Source organism: Poecilia formosa, unplaced genomic scaffold, assembly GCF_000485575.1.
Source record: "Poecilia formosa unplaced genomic scaffold, Poecilia_formosa-5.1.2 Scaffold9, whole genome shotgun sequence".
Classification (NCBI taxonomy): Eukaryota; Metazoa; Chordata; class Actinopteri; order Cyprinodontiformes; family Poeciliidae; genus Poecilia; species Poecilia formosa.
Window position 1 is genome coordinate 2607662 of NW_006799948.1, and position 26620 is coordinate 2634281.

A 26620-nucleotide genomic window follows, 5' to 3' on the forward strand; every position below is an offset into this window, starting at 1 on the left:
TATTAGGGAGAAAAATGTCCAAATATTATCATTACAAGAAAATATCCCAGAAATGTCAGTGAAAATAATTTGTGAAATGCCCATGGGAAAGGGGTTCTTAAAGCCTCCGTGGCAACAGTGGGACAGAGCGATGCGAGGGAGGAAAGTGAAAAGAGAAAGGCTGCAGGGACGAGCGGGGTAGAGGAATTAAGGATGGTAGAGAGGTTGGGGGGGAGTGAAGGGCGGGGGCTTGGACTGGGCTGTCAGAAATGCTGACCCATTCCCACGCTGGTCTCCCTGGATCATTTCCCTTCCTACTGCCGGCCCACAGTCCACTCTCCCTGCGTCCCTCCAAGGATACACAACGTTAGCTGATACAAAGTCCCACCCAAACGCATTTATTCCTACTCGCAGATAAACGTCGCACGCGAGGGTTAAAAAGCAAGGTAGCAACCTCTCCGTCTACGGAAGGTTTCCATGTGTCCATGTCCATCCGTGTTCCTGTCAGAAGTCGAAGTTTTACGAAGCACGATCGGGTCATGTTTGGAGTGGTGTTCAGCCAGGGTGGGGACTGTTTGACATGGCTCATTCACAGGGGATGGGTGTTATTTCCTCAGCACTTCCTGGTCTCTCGAGGGGAGTGTCAGGAGAGGCGTAAAGAATGAAGAGGAAAGGGTAGGAGTAGGTCAGCAGAAAGAAAGCTGCATCCGAATGGAGAGAAGATGAAGGAATAGTTCAGCGTTTTCTCATTTCAGACGCGTGATCATTGAGACGCTTCACTAAAACTGTCTTGAGACAAGCTGCCTCATATTGCTAGAAAATGACTTTTCAAAATGAAAAATGCTTGCTTATTGGAGTACGTTTTGGTCCCCCCTCCCCTTCAACGCATTGTTCTTCAGCAGAATTATGAGCAACTGTGCTCCCTTGAATTTGAAGCAATCCAACATGTGGATTTCATCAGGGTGCGTCTCTGTTAACACATTGTAGGACTCATGGTAACCCTAGTCTTTAATTCTCAAAAAAAAAAATAAATAAAAATAAAATAAAATAATTGTGGGTATTCTAAACCATTAGAAGGAAGATTTATCAGAGTATGACTATCCGCCACTCTTCTCCAGTACAAGTTTGCACATCCTTCAGAATTTCAAACAGATGTTAGGTTTTTGAAGACCTAACATCTGGATGTTAGGTCTTTGAAGACCTTTGAAGACCTTTGAAGACCTAACATCTGGACTGTGGCAACAAGACATTACTGGACGTTTGATCATCATTAAACCTTTTCTCTATTTTCATGTAAAAATTTTCCAGAAAGTTTGAATCTACTCTTCCTTTTAGCCTAGCATAAAGCTACCAGCTAGCTTTGTTTTAGCTTGAAATGTCTGAAAATTAAGCTGATGTTGACAAACATCATTACAAAAACTAAAACAGATTTTATAAATAAGATATAGCATCTTATCCAACATTTGTTGAAAATCAGTTATTTTTACTTTTAGCAGAACATGTGCCACTATTTTGTAGCATAGAACTCAACCAGGTTAAACGCAAATAGCTAGCTAATGAAAAGCTAATATTTTTTCTTTGCTAATGCAAAGGAAAATAAATTCAAGACAACACCAGAAAAGCTTGAGAAACAATGACTACTTTCATATGCTATAAGTCAGAAAATTCTGCAAAGATAGATGATTAGCTGACTTGTTAGCACAAAGCTAACAGGTAGCTTTGCTAGCTAAACATGTTGAAAAATGAAAAACAAGTAGTTTTGTGGTTTTCACCAATTCTTTTTGTTAAAAACAGGTTTAACTTTTGAATGTTTAACCTGTAACATGCAAATGTTACAGCAGAATATGTAATCAGAAAATGAACAGCTTTATTTAAAAAAATATACATCTAAACACATCACATACTAGCTGTCTGAACAGCAAAGTTAAAATTCTACCAAACTCCAGAAAAGTTTGTACACTTAAATTGACGATTATTAACTTTTTATTGACTCGCGTATGCTTCTACACAAAGAAAGACCAGTTTCAGTCAAAGCGGCATGGTTTCAGAATCGAATGAGAAAATTCCATGTCTATGAGCTCTTTGGAGACATTCCTGTGCGAGTGTTTCTCGCTGAAGGGAAACATACTCCGGCACTGATGAGTAACATTGATTGGGGAATTGAAGAACACGAGCGTGTGAGAAAGCTTTGAGGAATAATATGCGGACGTCTGTGGCTTTATTGAATAAACCTGAGAAGTAAATGAAAGCCCTCCGTGCACCTCTGTCTCAGCAACGACTTCCATACGACCAACGGAGGCTGATGCGAAACAGAACAGGGAAGACTTGGCTGCCTGTCTTCCACGCCATACATAACCAAACATGGATTCAACATAAAAAAAATAATAATCTTGAACGCAGCTTGTCAAGCTTTCATCACCTCTGGAGGTGAAACACGCAGAGTGAAAACCTACTCCACGCAGGAACTCGCCCCACACAAAGCACAACATGATCGAGTGCAGCATGCAAACACCCACTGACCACACTACCACTCACACTCTACCGCACAGACAATAGCAGAGACCAAGCATGTAGTAAATGGAGAGCTGGCCAGTAAACACATAATAGCCAGGAATTTAGCATCCCTACAGGCCCCACATTCTTCCTCAAAGAAACTCAGAGCTGAAATGCCTCCCTACTGATTTGGTTTTACCTTTTGTCATCATCAAACCAATTTTATTCCAAATGGTACCAATTCCCTGAGTAAATAGAAAAGAAAATACAGTTTTCAAATAATTATTTAATTTATTTCAGGTGGAAAAAAAGATAATAACTGTTTGTGCCATCCTTCAGAGAAACAACTGGCATCTAGGGTTTGGAAAGACTGGCAGTGGCCGTTTAGATCTCTGAGGAGAAACTCTACCTTTTAATCTTCCAGAATAAAATGCCTGTTCAAGTTTCTGCTACAGCACCTCAATCGGATAAAAATCCGGCCTTCCACCGTTTGTGGTTCTTTGAAAGTGTGTAATTTCATGCCAAATGCAACGGGGACACACACTTTCCAAAAAGTTTTGCTTCTGTCTAGTCAGTTCATTCAAGATGTCATCGAAAGTCTTGGAGCTCATCAAGATCAAGATAAAGATCAAGATGAGGGTTTACATTCTTTTTTTTTTTTGTTTTCAGGTGCGGTTATCGCCCTGCATGTCTACCCACAAACACCGATCCGATCTTGCTCTCGACGTCGTACTTGGTTCTGTTTTGACCTCCTGAATGAGTCCCTTGATGTGCTCTGGGAATAATTTAGGCAGCCTAGCATCTCCTTGGATGGTTCGTCACTCGTCCATTTTTTTCCCTATTCTTGCCTCCTGCTGTGGTTTATTTCAGCCATAAAGCCTTAAAATAAAATGCTTTCTAACGCTTTCCAGACACGCAATAGATGTCAATATCCATTTCTTATCTGCTCATGAATTCTTTAAATTGGGACCTGATGAGCTGCTTTTTGGCATCTTTTCTCCTACCTCATGTTGTCATATAATTTCCCGATTCCCTGATCTAACAGGGATAGCCTTAGCGTGTGGCTAAATTTCCACACAGGGCGAGGTTAAGTACAGCTTTTTCCCCCTCTTAATAAAAGAAATCATTTGATAACTGCATTTTTGTTAACACTGTGGAATAATAAGATTAGTTTGATGATCCAAGACAAATCTGCTGAACTAAGTAAGAGGGAAATACTTTACAACAACACTATGAATATGGCTTCCTTTAATGTATTGTCAGAAAAAACAACAAGAGATCTGTGTTGCCTGATACATAAAATCATGGACAAAGTATAAATGAATTCCCAAAAAGCTTCAACGTTTTCTCACAGTTGACCCTTTTGATCTCTTCCGTTGCCTTTTCTTTTAGTCTGATTTTTCTGTCCAACTCCATCTCCTCTATAAACATAAACACTTGAAAAATGTATAAATAATTCTAAGCAGTGGACTGTGAGAAGGGGGGCAGGGAGATGTGAAACCATTAAGCTTCACTTAAATCAGCTATTAAGAGTGCATCTGAGGAAATGAGGCATGAAAGTCTAAGAGGTGGAAATTAAAAGAGGCCCTCAAGACATTACTTCTGCATAACAGACAAAAATTGGTTGTAGAGATCTTGAATCTAAAAACCTATAATTGAATGAGGAGTGCTATCCTCGCCATCGTTTTCGGCTTCCAGAGCAATCCCCACTTACCTTCGCCGAGGAAAACCAAACACAAGCGCACCGTGTCTCTAGAAAATCCAATATCAACATAGTTTGATTCAGACATATTTTATCCTCTTATGCAACAACTAAATTAGCAATTGCTGATAGAGGTTAAAACACCTGGCTTTTATACACAGCTGTCCAAATGAAAACAGGCAGAAAACCAAGTGCAGAAGCCTTGACGACTGTAATCATACATAAGAAGCCCATCTTACCGCGACGACATGCTTTCCCAGGATAATTTGTTTGATATCTGATTGCTAAAGTTTACAAGTGCTCAAGTAAAGTCATTTTTAAAAAGTAATTTAAAATAGTAGGACATCACTCTGTCCATGTTGGTAGGCAGAAAGTTAACTGACACTTTTTTTTAAGAACCTCAAAGGTTGCATGAAACAGACTTTTCCATCCACAGAAAGATTTTTAAAACCTAAATATGAAAAATTAGGTTGTTATCAGATAATTGGCACAGTGTTAGCAACTAGCATGTCAGCAATGCAGTATTTAGTCTCAGTGGAGAACTAAAAGTGTTGATCACGTGTTTTCGTTTAAGTGAAGTCCATCATAAAGGCCATATCTAGTTGTTGTTTAAATTCACAGCATTGTTTTGCACCGGATATAAGCTTGACATCCTTTAATCTACACGTGTGACTCTTATTTTGAAGCAATAAAGGAAGTAGTTCTTTTGCAGACTTAAACGGCCAAAGACCATTATTAAAGCAGTAAAGCAGCCTTGGTCACATTTAAATTTAGTTTTAAAAATTTAGCCCTAAATTCAAAGCAATACCAAAACATTACATTTTATCAGGTGCAAAGCAGATTTAATCTTAACACCAATTTGAAATGACTGTGCCTTACATGTTACCTCAAGTGTACTGCAGATTTTCCTTTGCACATAAACAATTTCACCTTGAGCAGCTGGCCTCACTCTTTACTAAAAAAAAACAACTCGCATATTCATAATGTCTCAGAACGAATTTTCAGAGAAAAACCATCTAAGCGTTCTGCAGAGTTCAACCCGGTGTCACTTTGTTTTCCATAAGTGATGCTGGTTCTAATATAAAGGCTTCTAAGCAGCAAGTGACCTTGGATGGTTATCTGCATCCAAATCAGACTCTTCCTTAGCTCTAAAGATGAAGAGGGCTTTTAGAAAACTAAAAAAAAAAAAAGTGAGTCTAAACGCTTTCTTGTCGCACTCTGTATAAAACCCTCGCAATAAAAAACGCCTTTTAACTATCGTTTTGATTAGTCCACTTTAGCGGGTTGCGGCTGAATCAATTTGCAGAAGCCAACTTTAGTTTAATCAGTTTCTTCCACTAAATAAAAGAGGGTTCAAAAGGCCATAGTATCTGGGAGACAAAATTGGAAACAGGGAGGCAGGGCACGATTGAACATTAAAGGTCATCACAGAGCGTATCAGATTTCTTATCAAGCCTTTCTTCTTCCTGCCTGCTTTAGGGAAAGCCAATATCTGCTGAGTGATGTTTTTAAAAGACCCGGCTCCTGGCTAACGTCCTCCCCTAACTTGGCGTGAGCATCAGAGGTGGTGTGCAGAGAATTAACAACCAGGGAATCGTCGCACAAGAGAAACTGCTTCCACATCCATAAAAAAAAAATAAATAAAAATAAAAAAAATCCTCAACAGCAGCAGATTCACCTCTGAGGCGCAGGTGTTCTTTAAGCCCACGGAGAAACGCCTGAATAAAAATACATATATTAAAAGAGACAACCCGGGACGCGTCTCACCGTTCAGCCTCCAGGCGCATCTCCTCCCGCTTCTGCCTCCTCAGCTCCCGGCGCCGCTCAAAGTCCATGTCCTCCATGATGGTGCTCTGCGGAGACATCATCAAACACAGATATGTTCATTTGCTCGCTTTCTGGCCAGGAAGCAGGATGGAAAAGCATTCATTTACAGCTCTGACCTCAGTTATTGGCACTACTGGAAAAAGAAAAAAGATGTATAAAAACCTCAACAGCAGAGGGCCACCGCTCCAGTCAGTGTCCCGTATGTTTTGGACGTGGTTCTGCTCCAACTATTGTTCTATTGCAGTTACCCATGTAAAAAAAATGCCTGATTGTTGTTATGGAAACTTAGAAAAAAAGATTGTAGATATCACCATGCCTGTTGCATTAAGCAATAAATCAATTAATCACATGATGAATTTAAAAAAGTTCAATAATTTCCATTTTTATCATTTTTCTTTCACTTTCTTCCAAAAAACTGGATGACAAAACTTCAGTCTCACATCAGTCTCATGTTTGTACAGCAACAATTCTGCTTACAAATTCTTCATAATTTATTTTATTTGTCATTTCGGTTGTTTTCTTTATTTATTTTGGATATTTAAAATGTCTTCCAGTTCCTGTATTAAACATTCATTAAAATTAACATTTTATTGACCTCTAAGAACGTTTTCTTGCATCATTATGTCATTACATTTATTTTAGTAGAAAGTAGTCTCAAAATAACATCATTGATTATCACAATCATTTCACAAGTTATAATCCGGCTAAATTTATTATTGTGACAGGCCGTGGGATTGCATGTATTTTCTTGTAGCTATTTCCTGACTTAAAAAGATCAATAATAACTTCATATATGCAGCACCATTAAAGACAAAAACTACAAACGCTTAAAAAAACTAATTAAATGCACAAAAATAGAAGCAAAGACACATTTTAAAATATGTTTTTAGTTGGTCTTTAAAGGAAGTCACTGAGTCCGCTAGACGCCAAGTCAAATTAGCATGTTTGCTAAGCTAAGTTCATTTAAAGGGAAAAGAGAAGGAATCCATTAACAGCAATGCATTACTAAAATAAAATATTGATATTTTACATTTATTTTAAAGGCTTTTTACACGCATTTGCCAGAGTTGTTTTCAATTCAGCCCAGATAGTGCTTCCATTTCATGTTTAAATACTACACTGGACTTAAACAGCACGATGTGCAACTTTAATTGCTACCTCTCTCAATGGGGTTATAATTTTGCACACACAGCTCTCATTAGTCGTCAGCAAGCTGAGGAGCTAACCTAAAAAAAAGGAAGAAAAAAAAAAGCATACAACTGAGCACAAAAACAAGGGAGATGGAGAGAGAGAGAGAGAGAGAGAGAGAGAAGATGAAGCCGAGACAGGATGTTAACATCATCAGTTTGGAGTAAATCTAAAGGAAAAAAAAAAAAAAAACTGACTTGGTACACGACTGGCTGAGTCCTGAGACCACCCAGGAGCCGTTGAATCATATCTATGATTCTTATGAAAAGACTAACTGGAATGGAGCAAACTATAACCGGCAGGCTACATGTAGGCTGCGGCTTAACACCAATTTTAATAATGTGTAGCAAAAAAAAAATAAAAAAAAAAAAAATCCCAACGGTGCTGAGAATAAGATTCTTAAAACAGACTTAAGCCATGAAGGAGCTGCATCGTACCTTGAATTAGCCTCCAACGTCTTTTGTTTTTGCCCCTCACACCATACCAGTAACTTGTAACGTTTGTCCGAGCAAAAATGCAAAGCGACAATGTCTCCCAAAGCTGGAATCATTTGACAGAAATAAGCAAATGCCTGCTTGTTCCTCCTTCCCTCCTAGTTGTCCCCTCCCTCTTTCTGTCCTCCCGTCTCTGCTCCAAAACTTTTTCCCGTGTTGTTTACAGACGTGTCAGAGCTTGGCTAAACTTTGTTTTCCTTCTCAGCTTCCTGTATGCTGCGAGTTATGCCTCCATATCTTCCCATTTGTGGTCCCACATTAGACATTGCCACCCAGGTATATATGCAAACAGGCAAGAAGGAGAGGCGTTATAGACTTTGTGCTTGCACATACTAATGACCAGAAACAGATGCATGCATATGAAAAGCACCTGCAGACTCTCGCCCACCCCACCCCCCGTATTGCATCGTCAACCCTTTTCACGCGAGCCTGTAGAGTAAACAAAAACCTTGCCTCCGTACAGCTTTACCCTAGTCTTAAGAGACGCAATAAATAGAGCGACGAGTCTATGTTTAGCTCTGCATTTGGAGTTATTTGTGAAAACGATGAGGGTAGGAAACGGCCAGTCACACCACCGTAATCAAGAGACTAGATGAGAACAACAACCACCAAACCTGACAGGACCTCGCCGTCCTCACCGCACGCTTACCATAAACCGCCAAACACCCAGGGAGGGAGAACATATTAGCAGTGCGAGCACGCAAAAAATATAAATTTGGGCTTATTATTACACATAATGTTTGATTTATGCAACTGAGGTGCAAGCCTGTTTGCTCAATGTGCACAGTTTTAAAAAAATGACTTAAAGACCTGTCATTTATCAACAGATGGACGCAACAAATACATTGTAAGTTGATTTGAGATTCATGTTGTAAAGTATTATCGAGTAATAAACAAGGGGAGAGGGAATAAAACCATTTAAAAAACTTTTTATCGTTATAATATATGTATTGTTCCTAATTATTGCAGCTATTAACTTTGGGTTAGCTCCATTTTCTTCCCCATAGAAAGTTCACCTGGCTCAGTGCTACCAAAAGTCACCATTCAGTGTAATTAGCTGGGCTTTATTGCATGACCAACCGAATTTGACTAACTCCAAGTAATATGATCTGAACATTGAATATGGCGATGTGATTGGATTGTACTGAATTTGCTATAAAATAGAGCGATAAAATAAACCGTTATTAAAATGCAATGCATACGACTGTCCCTTTGAGGAATCACCCGAGTCCCCAGAGAAAGGGTCTTTACAGCAACCAAGAGGTGTAACTGTAGTGTGCATCGCTGAAGGGACCACCCACACATTGCAAAAAGTTAACAAAGGCATAAAGTCGAGGCAGCCAGAGTAAACATTTTGTCACATTTTGAACCTGCCCATGCCTGTCAGCTGTAAAACATCTCCCTTCTCCATCTTTGTCCGCCATCTATCCACTCCTCGCCTCTCCTTTCACCCTGTCTGCCTTCTCTATCTTACTATGAATAATGGCTTTTTTACCAGTCAAACTACTAGCCGTCGAGACCGCCAGACCCTGGCACATAACCCACCGTCTAAGTGGCAGTCTCTTGAAAGCCCTTAAGACCCAAGCTGATACGATCCTCACATTCACTAGGATTACACATCATGACTCCACACACCGAAAGTCTTGAGTTGAAACAATAGAACATTGTTGCTCGAATGAGGCACCACCAGAGAAAAGGGAAGAGGTTGGATTGGGAAAGAAAAAATGGCTTCGGGTTCTGTGGAAATGCTCCCAAGATTGGATAACTTCTATCACAAGAGAGGACTTGCTATTCTCTTGCAATCTCTTCACAAACACATTAATCTTCAAGGTAGAGTCATGAAGTTATGTGAGGAATGTTATTTCACCTTTGATTCTAACAGACGGACTTTAAAGAGACTCCATATTTCTTATTTCACATGCCAGTTCAACAAAGCTCCTCTTCTTTGTGTGTGCAGAGGTTTACGTTGAGACAAAGTGGATGAGCAAAAACCAGCATTACGCCTAGTTATGGATTTTCCAGCTGTGCGGTTAGTTAATAAAAGGAACAAAGGTGACAAAGTGTATCAACAAGTCAGTGCTAAACCAACGTAATATTTTTTAATTGCATTAAAGAGTGTTTTGACACCCGATAGTCTCAGACTCAGTTCTATGTTAGAAATTGCAACATTTCTAACATTTTCAGCTGGTGTGGTTCACTTTCATACTGCATTGTGCCAAATGAGTCAAACTAATTGAAAAATCTGCCCGTTCCCCCATTCAATAAAGCTCCTCTTCTTTGTGTGTGCAGGGGTTTACGCTGAGACGAACTGGATGAGCAAAAACCAGCATTACGCCTAGTTATGGATTTTCCAGCTGTGCGGTTAGTTAATAAAAGGAACAAAGGTGACAAAGTGCATCAACAAGTCAGTGCTAAACCAACGTAATATTTTTTTAATTGCATTAAAGAGTGTTTTCACACCCGATAGTCTCATAGACCCAGTTCTATGTTAGAAATTGCAACATTTCTAATATTTTCAGCTGGTGTGGTTCACTTTCATACTGCATTGTGCCAAATGATTCAAACTAATTGAAAAATCTGCCCCTTTCCCCCCTCAATAAAGCTCCTCTTCTTTGTGTGTGCATGCCCTGTTTTGGTTGAGTAAAACAGGGCCTGCACAGTAGAGGCGCTTGTAGAGGCCTGTAGAGGAGCAGCACCAAGAACTACTGAAGGAAACAACAAGCAAACCTCCAAAGACGACAGGAAGACAACTTCCTTCTTCACAAAGCACAAAAATGGAGCACAATCACAATTGAGCAGTTGTAGGATTTCTCGTTTGTCCTGCTAGCGTTAAACTCTTGCCTTTGTTTTGGTTCCATTGACCCAGAATGCCCTGCGCTATAGTTTGCTTCCTGCTTTTGGAGAGGTCTCCGGTTCACTTGGCATTCACATATGAATGCCAAGTGAATCCAAACTGAGATAGAGTTCACTTTAATTGAACCAAAACATAGGTTTTTAAGCGGGCCAGAGTTCCCTTTTTTGGTAGAATCAGAGTTCAGTTAGTCATTCACACCTCCCCAAACAAACCAGACTGCTGCTTGACTAAAGTGGACTAAACAGGACTGGTGTGAATGCACCCCATCATGCTGACAGGATAAATATTCAGACAGTATTTTTACTTTAAGATGGATTATTCTACAGGGGTGCAGCTAAGTACTTTCTGAGGTTTATGCAGACACATTAGGCAAGTGAGGAAAGAAAAGCTTTGGATGTTGTTCTGAGTTCCTTGGTGACCCCTCTTGGGTTACTCTTTTGGAGACTTTCTCTGGAATTTAAACTATAGAAACAATGATGGAAATTTCAGTTCAAATTGGAGTTCCACTGCAGGAAAGCAAGAGTGCACTAATTACTAAAGTTAAATCTACAGCCCTTCAAGAGAAAATGACCAAAGTATATATACATATTAAAGAAAGGCCTAAGTGGAAGAGCAAGGGCAAGTGATCTTTCTCATTTCAAGCTGAGAAAGTGTATTTCAGGAAAGAAAGAATGATCATTTTATGGTTATTTTATCACACAGATAAAGCCTTGGCAGTAAAATAAAGAAGACGAGGCGTAATGAGAGGAAGACACTTCATGCCGGTAGGTAGTGCGCTCTAACAGCTGTTTTGGCCGAGGCTCTGGGGACAGTTTGAGTTGGGTAAATGTATCATTTCTTGTAGAGGTAAGGAGTCTCCTGAGAGTAGTCTCAGAGCTGTTAAAACAAGTGTAAGGGGGTTTATATATTATAATGCGAAAAGTCAATTTTTTTTTTTTCCAAAGTAAAATATTTTAATTGATAAGTCTCCCACCAGCCTTTGGGCCACAAATTCATGAGGCCACTCTAAATACAATCTGAAGCAACACTAATATACTCAGTATGTGTACATTCACACTTTATTAACTTATATTGTATTTTTTTTTTCAAAAGAGAGACTATTTCTTCATTAACACCTTAAATGATTCAAATTCAAGACACAGTCCTACACTTTTTTCTTTCTAATTTGTTGTTTGTGTTAGCTTGCTAGGTTTAGACTGCCTAATGGGTTTAAGCTGTTTTAGCTATTCACAGACAGCTAATGCCATTTACTTACTTCATTATAAAACTGTTATTTCTGTACTTTGTCTAAATTTCATTTTAAAAATGTATCACACCGTGTGACTTTCAATTATTTTGTAATATCAAGCTCTACTTTTAGTCCAACAACTCAGATTCCTATCTACATTATGTTAGCTTGAAATCCTTGTCAGTTTAAGTTTATCATAGCAACCATGCTAATTTATTAGAAAAATGTAGATGTAATTTTTTTTCTTTATCATAAAACTGAATGTTTTACCTTAATTTACACTCGTCACATGTTGTGAATTGCTGCGTTGTGGTTTAATCATTATGTCAAGTAGGCCAATAACTTTTTGTTTCAACACTCCAACCCACTGAGCTACATTCACAATCACTTTGTGTTGGGTTTTAAAATCTTTTTGTGTCAAAACTCTACTGCCTTTGCTCAGAGTTTAATTCTAACTTTCCCACACACACTTCTCTTACTGTCCTTCCTGCTTTGACCACAACGCCACAGCTAAACCAACAGCTGCACACTCTGCATAGCTAAAATATGAAGAGAGGCGGGGATGGTTGGCTATGAATTAACTCGAGTGCTCAGCTTAATTTACAGGGTTTAAGCCTTCGCTGGAGCCAAACTTCTTTCTTGATTTGTCATAGCAAATGTCAACCACAAACTTTTGCTCCCAACGCCAGGATCCTCAGCTGCAACCGTACTTTGTATGCAACATATGAGGTGGCCAACTGCATCAGCGCTCAGCTTGGCCTCACTGCCATCTGCTTTCCGCATACATCCGCTCTTCTTCCAAAACAAATTTCAGAAGCTTCAGCTGAAATGGGGAAAATTTTCACCAAGCGTGAGCCTACGGCATTTACAGGCAAACCTGAGAGGGTAATGCCAACGCAAAGTGAAATGCAACCATGAACGCCCGAGGCGAATTGTCATCAGGATCTAGTGATTAAAACGCAATTCTCCATTAAATCCTTCTTCGGTTTCCTCTGTGCCGACTTAAGCTGATACAAAAAAAGATCAACCAGCAAAGGAAAACTTCACATCAAGATGAGGAAAAAGACCTGAAGGTTAAAGATGTCAAGTTTCCATTTGGTGAGGAAAAAGGAGACTCCTGCATTCCCAGACAATGGTTCACATTCCATAGCACCTCTCTGTGCCATGTGAATCATATGTGCTGAGACAGGCGGATTGAGGTTTATCTTCTCACACACACAAAGCCAAGAGAGTCTCAATGGAATACCGCGGAGGCTTTATACGCTGGACAAAACTAGCTGGGGTTAAATTCAACACTCAATCAGTGGCCTAGAAGACAAACGGCACCACGATCCTAACAATAATGTGGACAAGTTGGGGAAAATTAGCTGATCTGATGTTCAAATGTTGGGTTTGTTTGCACTGATCTGCTCTAAGCCAGATTGGGTTTCCAGTTTTATCATGTTTTGTTGTACAGACCTTCCAACCATGGCCCAAAACATTAAGACAAATTATGGTTAAAATTACGCAAAGTGAGGTCCTACACACTGGAAATATCCTTAAAAGGACCATGAAAATCAGCTGTTCCTATTTTGGCGCCATCTTACTTTCCCAAAGCGAACGCTTTGATAAAACTGATGTTATGAGGAATATTTCTGCCAATTATCTGTCAAGTTAAGGAATTCTTCTTGGATGGAAATTTGTAGTTACATACCTTCTTAAGCACTGCCTTGATTGAAACAGATTATTATTATGTAGCACTTTAATCCTGTATTTAAGTGCGGGAAATAATTCAACTTCACTTCACATGCTATAATCTTCTGTATATTTAGATTGTGACTCACTTTTTTTTTTTCTTTTTTGGAATATTTTTTCCTCTGCTCTTCAGTTTTTGTGTTCAGAGACATCATGATTCTATTTCTTTTGGAGACAGCTGAAAGAAACTTATTTACTTTTTCACATTTACCCGCAATAAAACCACAAGCAATGCAGTTTACTGGAATTTTACGTCAACGACTGGTACAAAGTAGTGCATATTTGGGAAATGGGAAGAAATGGACACAGTTTTAAAAGTTATCAATATAAAAAAGTGTGGAATCTGAAGACATGGTCTGATGACAAAGGCCCTAAATATACTCAGTATGCAGAGCTACAATGCAGTGATTAATGCAATGAAATCACAGTTGTCATTGCAATACCCATATATCCCAGACTGTAGTTATGATAGACTGCTTGGATTCAATAATTCTTAGAATTATAGCTTTGTGGCATTTATTGCAATGATGCTAAAAGTTTTTCAAAGCTAGCCAAAGTATTTTTTCTTTTTTTTTTAATGAAAATCATCATTGTTTACATTCAGAACACAAACATTACTAAAAAATTAAAAGCTAGCCATTATCAAATAGCATAGTCACATTAATTAGTGAATTTAAACAGCACGCATTTATGGCTGAGATACGAACGTTCACAAAGAGTAGTGGGGGCAATAATGAAGGGAAAAAAAACAACCTAAAACAAAGGAAAATGCAGATTAATTGTATTAAATCATTGGGTAGCTGATATTTATATCCAAGAATATTCATGTGTTTAAAAGTCCCAGTCAAAGCGTAGACCTAAATCTAATTGTGGTAAAACTAAAAGCCTCCCCACAGCATGATGCATCCTTTACACTAAGGAGTGTGTGCGTTTAGGTTTATGTTTGGTGTCAGTTTTCAGATGGACCTAATTTACAAATCTGGTAACTTCCAATTTTCCAAGTTTTATTTTATGCTGAATTTGTGTTGGTTTATTACATAAAATCCCATAAAAATTTGGGGTAAAACTATGACAATGTTAGCGATATAAATACTATCATAAGCACTTTTGTTATTGTGTTCCTAAGCACCACGCCTAAAGCTGTCACTCTTAAACTGCAATAAAATTCACTATTGCACCATATTCATCATCTGAATCTCAGAGTAGCTTCTTTATTTAAACTACTCACAGTATCACCTCTTAACTAGATTAAAATGCAAAAAAAAAACAAAAAAAAACAAAACAAACAAACGCTTTTTAAAGCTAAAGCCAACTCTGAAACCTTATTTAAACATCTCCAAAGTTTGCCACCGACCCAAAATGATAAATTCCTATTTGTCAGCTGCTGATCCGATTCTCCAAATAAAGTGACTGTCCGAGAGCAGACAATGTAGCCGCTGGCTGGAAAAAGCAGGTTATGAAACGCTGCCTCACTTTTAAGTGCTGGTTTTAAGAGGGACATTTGCATTAGGAGTTGGATTCCTTCGGTCCAAATCATAAATAATCACGCGAAGAGGAAAGTTCTCCGTAGAAGAGAAATAAAATGCAATCCAATCTCCTTCTAGTGTTTGACTTTTAAAGGGTTTGTGTCCCTTTTAAAAAGTGCAGTTTCAGATGCTACACCCACAATCAGGCTAAATTGGAGTAAGAGCATTCCAAAAAGAACAGATCCCACACAAAATAGGGATGTTTGTACAGCATCAAAAGGCTACTGCTCACTGGCAGTGCTCCATATGACCAAATATGGAAGGAAAAAATGCTGCCTTTTCCCGTAACCAAACTGGGGAAAAAAGGAAAAAAAAAAAAAGAAAAAAGAAAGGAGGGAAGGTTTTCTTGCATGCTGCATGCACAGCAAGATAGAGCTCTCACATTCACTACATAGTGGCCACAGCCTTGGCTTCCTCTCAAACACAGTGTGATTGATGGTGTTGTTGGACCCGCCGTGACACTTCTGTGTTTGGGCACGGTCGCGCACATGAACGCGAACACCTGCGCGACTCCGAGAGAAGCGCGAGAGAGGCACGCCGATCTTTTCACGTCGCTGACATTTCATTTTTTCTATATATATATTTTTTCTTAAAACACACACTCCAAAGCTTTTCTTTCTCTCTCTCTCACACATATGAGCTCTCCACCCGAGTCTGTGCAGCCCCTCACATTCCTCTCAGTGAAAAAGCGGCCGTCTGCAACGCCACAGTCCTCTTCTTAAGTTGGAGACAGCTTGTTTATCGGACTCCCCCCACCCCCTCGTTTAGTCTTTTCCCCTCCCTGGCCTCGCTATGTGACATCCTCTTGCAACAAAATAAATGTCTGTGTGGGCATGCCATTTTACAAGAAACTTGTCAAATTATCTGGAACTTTCTCTGTTTTGTTGTTTAAGCCAGCAGAAAACAAAAGTACACTCAGGCAGCACAGAGCCTGGCAACGTAGATGAAGAATACTGCGAAACTTTTGTATTAAACGAATCCGAAAAGACTAGCTGTTCAGGAAGAAACAATTTAAGCTAGTGTCCAGAAACACTTTAGAAGTGTGAAGGGGTTCCGACACACTTCTAAAGTGCTTCCAGACTTTTCCACACTCAATTTCCCAGAGTTCTTAGTTTATACGGACCATGTTAACTGGAGTTCACAGATCGGTTTTCAACATTATTGTGCAAGCTTCAAGAGGTTTGGACAAGTAGGAGCCACAGAAAGAAGGGAAAAGTCTGACAGGCTAATGTTAGCTTGTTAGCATGTTTTAGGGGAAAACAGACTTCTTTTAGCTGACCGTCATGCTAACTTTGCTAATTTCCGATGGCTGTTTGTTACAAATGATGGCACTACCAGAAACTCTTCCATCCAGCCAACTTCATCTTGACTGACGCCTCCACAACGTTCATGTGCGTCATACAAACTGAGGAAACGCTGCACTCTACTCTTTGGCGTCTTATTAAAACTACTTCATAGCGCCGTAGCTGTGTGATGCCACATTTTAGTGGTTTAAAACTGAGGAGTATTTTGAAAGCAGAAGCCAGCTCATGCCTGCTTGTAATAGTGATGCAACGATGCTGCCATGAGAAAGAGCTCCGACAGCTAGTCGCAAATAAGCTGGAGAAGTGAACTGAGGACAATGAGAGATAGAAAAGGGAAGAGAGGGGATTAGGAAACAAAGAAGTGAGGAAAGAGAGAATTAAAGACGGAGAGATGAGGTAAGAATATAAGAATAAGGCAAAAAGACAAGAGGGAAGCTGGTGGGACAATGAAAAATAAACAGGACATAAGGAACGCGATGAAGACAAGGAAAGAAATAAAGACAGGAAGGAAGGACGCGGGAAGGAGGAAGAAAACAAGAAGAATGGAAGGACACAAGCTAGAAAGGACAAAAGGGAAGGAAGAAAAGAAGAACAAAACGAAACAAGGTATGAAAAAGGAAGGAGACTTTTACCCCAAGTCTTTTAAAAGGAGACTTTTAAAAGTCATGCAAGACATGGAAATAAAAAGGGAGGTAAAGGAAGAAAGGACAAAAAAAAGAGCAACTAAGGAAAAACAGAAGGAAAGGAGGGATTCAAGAAAGGCTAAAACAGGAACGTATGACAAGAATGGAAGAACAGAAGAAAGGAACGAAGGGAAGACAAGGTGGTAAAGAAGCAAAAGCACCAAGGAGAAAGTAAAGAATGAAAGAAACATATGATGGAGTGATGAAGGAGGGTCATCACATTCAGATAATAGGATAAACTCTGGGGTAAAAGTCTGGAAATAGAAACATTTTCCTCATACCGTTTTATTTCCATACTTATCCAGATCTGGAAAACCAGACTTTCCCAGCCTACAGAGGCACCGTTTCTACAGCAAGAGACCCACTCTGGAAACCGAACCTAGTCAAAGATAAAATTTTAAAAAAGGCCAGACATTTTAAGACGCACATTTAATGGTTTAATTTCCTCTTTCCTCTGAAACAAAAAACCCATGTTGGCACTTGTTGCGTCCCTGCTGTCACATCCCTTCTTCATGTCAATTTCCCGGAGAGCGGAAGCCTCGGCTCGCGCCTCCGGGACGGCCCGCGTTGACACCTGCCTTCCGTCAGAGTAAATGAGCCCCGGCCAGAAGTCTGCATCTGCACAACAGGACATCAATCTGCTACAAGTGAGCTGACCGAGGAGACCGGAGGAGCCAGAGTGCTGATATATGGCGAGTTTCACTGAAAGCTCTGCTACTGCTGACACCGTGGCCAGAGAACAGATCATCCAGCTGATGGCAATAAAGCAAAACTAAAGCGTAAGAGGGTGAAATCGGACTTTTTTCCCTTGTTGTCCACCGCTAAAAAGAACCCCCAGAGGGGGATCTACAGCAGCCCCACCGCCTCTGGTTTATTGGCAATAACATGACAGGCTGGAATCATTAAGTGGAACATAAAAATGTATTTCTCATAAAGCTTGAGAGGTTCCTTATGCGTTTCCCTACAGGAGAAAGTGGAAACAAAATGGATCTGCTGAGCAACTCTGACACGCTTCCTATAAACGCCGCGCTCTGCTCGCGTCGGACAGGGAGGCGGCTCCCCCCGTCAGCCTGGAGAGAAATTACAATCCGGTGAGAAAGAAAAGAGAAAATCGGAAGGGCTGGGAGGGAGGGGGGGGAAAAAAAGTATTGTAAGCAGTGAAGTGATTTATGAGGCTGACTCAAACCCACACAAAGGCAGAATGTCTTCCTATCATACCTTACATGGAAACATGCATGAGGCTGCAATGCATGATGCAATGCCCCCAAACTGTGAGAGTCTGCTGAAAACATGACAGCTGAGTGAAGACCCTGACACAGTATTGCCTTTTTTGTGCATGCCCCTTTTTAAAAAGAAAGGAAAAAAAGACTTATTTAAAAATTACCCTGAAATGCCATAAATCCTCATCTTCCCTGCCTTGTTTTAGCACACGAGTAAATCACGCGGTAGAATGCCATTTTTTCTTCTTCTTCTTTTTTTTAGGTACTCTGCAAGCCTTTTCAAGGGTATTACATGACAAGGTATTTTTCAAAATAAGGGCCTGCATTCCTGGAGAAAGATAGGAGGAGATTAAAGTGTGGGGTGGGTGGTGAGTGGGGTGCTGGACCATCAAGATGACCTGACTGAGAAGGCCTATTACTCACACTGGGTGAGGAACGGTGGAGCAAGTACACAGTTCCGTCTTGCTATGAAAATGGTTTTTATTTATGTGAAAAGCCTATTGTGCATGGAAACCTGATAGATTTGAGATCAAGACCCTTGCTCTAGTGAGAGACGGCGGTATTCATCCAAAACTGGATGCGAGTAAAGAGATTCGGGCCCAAGCTGCCACGTGGTGGATGTGCGTTGAAGGGTTGGGCGGCATCCAGTTTTAATTCCCTGCAGTCCCAACTCACATTACACCTCAGCATACAGGATTACCATTTGTCCACAGCTGCTTGTCATTTTGTCACATACATTTTAAACAGCTTTCAGACATTTATACGTTTCCATTTCTCTTCTTTCTAGATAGGAGAGCCAAATCACTTTTCATAAACGGAACAGTCCAACTTGTAAAAAGAAATGAGGCTAATAATATATTTGCCTTATCAGAGTTAAGCAGAGGAGTTTGCAAATTTTCCACTTAAGGACTAGAACCAAAAAATGTGCCATCAGTACACACTGAAGGGATGTGTACTGCTCGTTTTGAATCAAAAGACAGGGCTGTCGTTTAGACTTTAAGAGCAGGAGCTCTGAAATGTCAGTCAGCTCTGCTTCTGCTCGAATTTCCATGGTGTGGCCCACTGCCTCCATGGAACCACTGAGGAAGAAGTGGCTTGTTTGATTTTCACCACAAGAGGGGGCTTTCATCACAACACGCTTTCAAAGAAATAACCTGTCAACTGTGCGTCTGCCTTTTTTTAAATTTTAAATCTGACCTCTTGCCCTTAAGGCACATGTTTCTACTCAAAGCAAACTATCACCTTAAAAGCAGATAACTACATGCTGCCGCCGTCAAAAACTGACTTTTCTGTCTTGGCAGGCATTCTCCAACAACATCAGTGTTTCTGTCCGGCTGAGCCAGCTTTCAGCCCAAACTGAGCCCTGTTTTGATGGAGGTTTCTTCCTGTTAATAGTGGTTGTTCCTCTCCACTGTCCCCTCGCAATGAACACAATCCCCTGGTTTCTACGTGTAGAAACCTTTGAGCTAATATGTCTAAATCTGCTTGAATGCCTCTGTTGTATATATTTTGGGCTAAGATATTAAAATTTAAATGGATCCCATACTTAAAACGACATCCAGTTGATATAAAAATTAGATACTTTGTGTGATCTGCTCAATATAATTCTACTTCAGCACATTTTCCTTTTAGCCTGATTACAGTTGTCTTCTTTAACAGCAGAAAGATTCCACACACACTTGTAAGACGTTGCATGATTTAAATCTCATCAAATTCAGTTTCTTTAATTAAAAATACAACATTTACCTGCACTACATATTTCTGTATCACCTTGATCAAGTGGAAGGTCTATTCCACCAACTTCAGCTTTAAGATAATTTACCAACAGTCATCAAATCTTCAACACTGCTCTAGAATCAGTGATTCTCTGAGTGGCAGTGAGCTCACTCCCTTCCTGTGAGGAAAAAAAAAAAAAAAAGAGGAAAAAGAAAAAAACATTCCACTCTTCTCATACCGCTGATCCTTTCGAGGCTCGACAAGGCTGAACTTCACTCATCGTACACGCTTTCGTTTTCGTGCATGGCTGTGCTGACTGTTGTTATGAGAGCCAGCTTGGACACAAGCGGGTCTTCTGCCCCTGCTAAACCTCCCTCGAGGTGATACACTTAAGCCGGGGGTCTTAGGACCTGGAACAAGCTCTGCACAGGTGTACCGACGCTTTAAGCTACAGAGGACATATTTCACACATCGCTGCCTCCTGCTGTGTGACAGCAGCGTGAAGCCACTACAGAGCCGATTCCTTTTTCTCTTTTTTTTTTCTACAGTTTTGCAAAAGTATCCAAACATCTAACTTTTTTCACTTTTCAAGCTGCAGTGATACAACAGCGGTCCAGCGGTTTTTAATAGGGGCACCGACTGCAGTTTTCTGGCCAATCACCGATCTTTAAAAAACCCAGTCCGCTCATTCAGATTTTTGGCTGATATAGATTTATTTTTTTTTTTTTTTAATCTGGAAAGTCGCTAAATATAGCAACAAAGTCGCAATGCGGGCAGACTGTTAACCACTGACATGCAGAGGTGACCTGGTGTCAGTGGCAGATTTTCAGGCCTTTAAGGAAATTGGATCAATTTGTCGACTGATCGTTGAACCCTCAACTCTTATTATAAATATTGAGCACTAAAATCTAAAATAATTCCAATGTAGCTCAGGTGGTGGCATCATCATGCTGTCAGTCGTGCCAAAGATTCTTAACTGGATTCAGGTTTTGAATGTAGACTTTGAATGGGCCGTTTTCAGAGGTTATTAAACACTGCATTATGATTCTGGCATTAGAAAAAGATATTTTATTCCAGTATTGTCATCCAACGAACTTTCCAGTCTCTGAAAACAAGATAATCCCAGAACATGATGCTGCCACCACCATGCTTCACCACACAGATGGCGCATACAGACGTTTTATGACTTGGTGTTTAGAATCGAGGCAATTAATTTTATTTTTGTGTAATTTGTTGCACTTTATTTCATTCAGGGTTATCAGAGTGAAGTACAATTAATGTCACATTGTATACAAAACATAAAATCTTAATAAAATACGTGACAATTTGAAAGTTCAGTAGTTTTGAAATCACTACTACACTGCAGAACTTTAGACGGTTCTGTTGTTTTTCCTTTCTAAATGCAGGGATAAAGCGTCGAGGAAAAAATAAACACTCCACCAAACAGCATCACGCATGTTGCATAATTGCATCAGGTGGAGTTTGCAAGACTAATTACCCTGGCCTTAATATGTCCGTACACAATGCATTATCTGTGTCATCTTAACACCTGCAACGCACTCTGCAGCTTTTGTCAGACTTTATTGCCTGGTTTTTGTTTTTTTTTTGGTTTTAAAAGGAGAGTTACCCCACATCGGCCTCATTCTTCTCTTTTTCAGCGGTTATGCGATTTCGGGATCCATTGCCAAAAATTCCAGGAAACCCTAGAGCTTCATGAGACATAACAAAGCTCCCTCTCTTCCTCTGTATGAGTCTCCTACAGCGAGTCTGCCTCAGCAGGCCTCCGAGCCGCAGCTTTGCTCATCGCGACTGCCTCGCATCGGTCCGCTTCTCATTGCGACGCCCGCGTTAATTCTCCACCACGGAGTGTTCAGACGTCGGAAGTCGCAATCATCTTTCAATACCATTAGGCGCGATGTGGCATTTACCACTAAATTAGGGAGAAAATTCAGCTTTGGAGGGTTAATATATGCACGGCTCGCAAGTCTGCTTAATTCCTAAATTTATTAGAATAACACATATCTCCGACAGGCATGAAATTGTAAATAATTGAGAGCTGCTCTTAGGGAGGATTCACTGGTCGCTCAGACGAGGTCGCGCTGAGCTTTTAATGGCAAAAGTGGAAATTAGATTTGGATCAGCAAGGCAGCAGCGCTAAATTGGAGAACATCCAAAACCACATCCAACCTCCGCACCCCTCCTCCTCTGCTTCCAGCACTAATCTCCCCTTAAGGGGGGTTTAGGCGAAGGGGTGGGGGTCACCCATGTTTTCTGGTGGGGAAATTTCTCTCCTCCCCTCTCAAACGCACAGATAAATGCAAATACAGACGCACCTATTGAGCCCGCCACCCATCTTGTGTTTATGTTCGCTGCTTGAGTGACTGGTATTTCATTTCGTCGCTGCCCAAAGCCATTCTGCACAGTTTGGCTTGGCCAGGGTATCATTACTGGCCATTAAGTCTAACCTGAACTAATAGGGGCTTATTTTCCAGAGGTGGTCTCCCAGGTGGCTGTCGCAGGAGCGACTGGCACTGCAGGCACACCGAGTCCAATAAAATTTTTTGCCTGACTCAACCCATACGCAGAATGCACATTATTTGGTAACAAGAACCCATTGTTCCACTGGAATTGTGGGTGGAGGGTGGTTTTGCGTCGTTTCCAATTAAGGCGGGTGTAATGAGGGCAGTCAGAATGGGCGCCACGCCCACTTCTTCAGACAAACTCTACCAGGCGTACTTTGGTCATCAGATTTGACTTGTTTTTTTGTTTTTTTACATTGCCTTCCAAATCAAGTACTACCCTTTAAATTTTTTTTTACTACCATCTTGTGTTTTATTGTTATTTAGATATAGCAACATAAATATATATATATAAATATAAAGATGGCAGCAAATTTGCCAAGTTGGAAACAGTGAGGTGACCATTGTTAACCAAATGGGTTATTATAACGGTTGATGGAGGTAGATATGATTGGTTTCACATGTAAGAATGAGACGATTGTCAGTCTCGCAAAATTAGGAAAATCCGGGACGATTTACTGGTGTATTCCAACAAAAAAGAATTGTTGTAGACATCTGTATTTAGGTCCGTTGACTCTGTTACCCCTAAATAAATAAGTGAGAAAAAGCCTTTGCTGTATAAGAAGACCAATTTTCAGGACAGGGCATACAAATGGAATTAGGTTTTTGCCTTTAGAAGATTTCAGAAACAATTTGTCCTTTTCTTCAACTATGGTTTACCTTTTGTGAATCGCAGCATGACAACATATGAAATGTACCGCGTCTCAGTCCAAGGCATATCCCACTCTGTTATAGGAAATCACCAAAAATTTAATTAATGCCTCTTTGTTTCAGCTCTCTCATTCCGGCATTGTGAAAAGTCTTTGGTATGTTTTGGCCTCGCTTTGCTCCGTTGTGACAGGTGTCATCATTAATCATGAAGAAAGGAGCCATTAGTCTGAATGCGGGGGTAATTAATCTGTGCTCACACTCCATTAGATGTCATGCTCAATTTGTGCACAGAGCTGTGTACTGTGTAAATAAGCCGAGATGATGGCACCCACGGCCTGTTATCCTCGAACAGGGCTGCATCCGAGCCACTGACATGTATGTACGGCAGCTAGAGAAGGAGGAATCCGGCTGGATTAGCAAAGCCTTTTAAAATAATGACATTAGATTTGTCTGATCAGGGGGTAATCACACACACATGCGTGTCTGTTTTACCAGAGCGTCCGGACTTTAGCAGTTAAACCAAACCATAACCCTCCAACAAGGTTAAAGCTGCAGCAGGGGCATGTAGTATGAATTAGCCCTTAGTTTAATAAGTACCATTTGGCTGTCACCTCGGCGGCTGTAGAGCTGCTCTATTACAGTAAAGCCCCTCTGGTATTGAGCCGGGGTTATTCAATAAAAACCTGACTGAGTGTTTCTCCCAATCACCGCTGGCAGAGCTCTGATGAGGTAAAGAGGACTCCAATGCCAGCCGCTGTCCCCGCGGAGCGCCGTCTGATTAAAATGGTTTTCTGAGGCTATATTTTTGCTCTCCTTGTAACCTTGCCAGAACCAAGTTAAAGTACAGAAGGGAAAAATTGACAAATTACCCAATACATACCGAAATGAATCCGCAAAACCGATCTGATCTATAAAAGGGCCTCCGGATAGGTAGACGGATGGAGTTCTGCTTTTTAACGGAAATTTGTTCTCAGTGTCCCCGTGCGCATTCGGTACTGAGTGTCAAGCTCGAAATGGCTTTGCATTAGCTATTCTGCGCGTGCCATCTTCAACCTTAATCATTTTCATGCTCATTTATTCTTTGAGCACTCCTCCTCTCTTAACCAGACCGGACAGCAACATATGAAGTGGGAAGAAGGGCCAACAATGGAGTAGTCCACCAGTGCCGGCTCTCTACTTCTCTCTTGTAATACATTCCTGAGCAATCCTCTGAGGCTCATATGTAAATACCTCGGTATGCTTCTGATTAGGAGGCACTAAGAGTACACTCCATAAATGCACTGTTAAACAATTACCGCAACTCCGACGCAGAATCCAGACAGGGCTGCTGCCCGACGCGCCAACCAGGACGAGGAAAACTTAATGCCGGTTCTTTGCTAAAATGTTTTGAGTCTTAAACAACCAACAAAGTTCATATTAAGCTGTAAAAGAAGCACTTTGAGTGTGGACCAAAGGTTTGTGGATGAATTTCAGTCACTTCAGAGTTTGGTTGTTTTTTCTTTTAAGGAAACACAGCCTGTTTGAGGTAATGCCAGTGTATCTTAACCAAATACAAGCTCAGACTTTGACTACGCCACTCCAGAACTTCAATCTGCCATTCACAGACTTATTGGTGTGGTTAAAGCAAAATTAATGAGTCCTTCAATTACGGAACATCCTAAAGATCCTCATAGGGATCCTCTTACTACCACCACCATGTTTCACTGTTGGTATATTCATTTTCTAAAGCAGTGCGTTCGTTTTACACCACATGTAACAATGAGAGCAGTGACTTTTGCACTTGGGGTCAGGATAGTTTTGATCATTTTTTCCCCTGTTGCAAATTAATCCAAGATTTGAATAGTGCATCTTTTCTATTTTCTCAGGTTTTCTTTGCACATCAATAAAATATACTAATAATCAAACATTGTGGATATTTTCTCTTTGTTCTTTTGGAAGCAACGCAAGCATGAACAGTTTTTATTATGGTAATTTCTGAGGAAATATTAGGACTGTTGTGTGATTGAAAACTTGGCCGAGGAAACAAAGGGGTTGCTTCAGGAACAGCCTGTGAATATCCTTAAGTGGCCCTGTAAATTTCTGGAAAGACCAAGCTGACTGAGCTTTTGGGAGGTTCTACAAAAGAATGGGAAAATATAACCCCAAAACAGATGTACAAAGTTTGCACAGACTTAACTAAAAAGATCTGAGGCTGCCCCAGTTGCCTAAGGTGCTTGGAGAAAATACTAAGCCTTGGCTGCGAAAAATCTGGACATATTTCGAAAAAGTTGCTCTTGGCTAGTTATTATGGGGCACTACTAGTTGACGCAGAAAAGTAATACTCTACAGTAGCCAATTTTAAAATGACTGCAAAACAACAACATTGGAAAAAGTAAAGGGGTGTAAGTACCTTCTGGTGGGACTACAGGCCTTTGTTTTTCACATTAACATAGATAAACACTCCACAACTGTACTGTTGACAGCAGATAACATTTGGCTAACCTCAGCACTTTTGTTTTATGCAAGTTAATGTGTTGAAAAATTAAACTACATACGGTTGCTACACTGTGGTAGTAGCAACTTCTGGACTAAATGTCCATGTGACAGCAACTTCTCAGTTAAGGAAATTAAGGGTTTAGCAGCTAGCAAGCCAGATGTTTCCATAAGGAAACAGAATAATGTGAGGTAAAAGGAAGTCCCTCAGTTTCTAACTTTTGTCCTGTTCACTATAAATAGCTGTAGCTGGTGGATATGGATGTAAAGCTGGATTATGAACTGGAATACCACCATACTAAAAGCTAAAAAAAAAAAAAGTCTATTTCTTCATCACATAAAAACATGCCAACACAATACATTGTAACTACGAACAAATCCCTGTGGTTAGGAACTGAAAAATTGTGTCAACATGGTTTTTAAAACCATGACATAGCGTCTTGTCCGTCATATCCATGACAGATTGCTCCCCCCCCCACAATTTGTAGCAGGTTTGCACACTTTTTCCACTAATGTTTAGATGTAACAACACAATTTTTATTTATGGTTTTGGACATTTTCAAAATAATTTAGAATGGGGCTTAAAGAATTAGTGATTGTCACAAAAAGCTTGGAAATCATGGTAATTAGCTGAGCATACTAACAGTATTGCTACTCATAGCTTAACATTAGAAAGCTTCGTATCAAAATAGACCACAATGAATCGCAGTCTTAGTCAAGTTTTACTCAATAATGGTAGCGTTACCATGGTAATTTTGCCAACACAAGACTTGCCCTGCCTCCACCGTTGACCAGTTTGGAATTGATGGTTATCGCTAGCATTATTAGCAAGCATTTTTGAAAAACAAAGAACCTTAACTGTTGCAGGAGTTAGCCAAGAAATAAAACTTTTAGCATACTTCCAAATCTAAAAACAATGGACTGGATCAATGTTCATTTTGCCTAATAGAAAGTCACAACTAATAAAAAC

The 26620-nt window shown here is 40.2% G+C and overlaps 1 protein-coding gene across 9 annotated transcripts in view; it reads right to left on the minus strand.

Moving 5' to 3' along the window:
* Window positions 1-26620, minus strand: part of cald1a (caldesmon 1a) — a 126883-nt gene that overhangs the window by 23150 nt on the left and 77113 nt on the right. For 7 of the 9 annotated variants that reach the window (XR_478147.2, XM_016664054.1, XM_007578572.2 and 4 more), the window contains exon 2: window positions 5942-6027. Coding sequence is in view for 8 of the 9 variants with exons in the window: in XM_016664054.1 (XP_016519540.1) it covers window positions 5942-6018 (77 nt within the window). In the remaining variant the exon portion in view is untranslated. Of the gene's footprint in view, window positions 1-5941; window positions 6028-6117; window positions 6225-7626; window positions 7752-26620 lie in introns of those variants that run through there. The other 2 variants (XM_007578534.2, XM_016664064.1) reach the window with 2 other exon arrangements.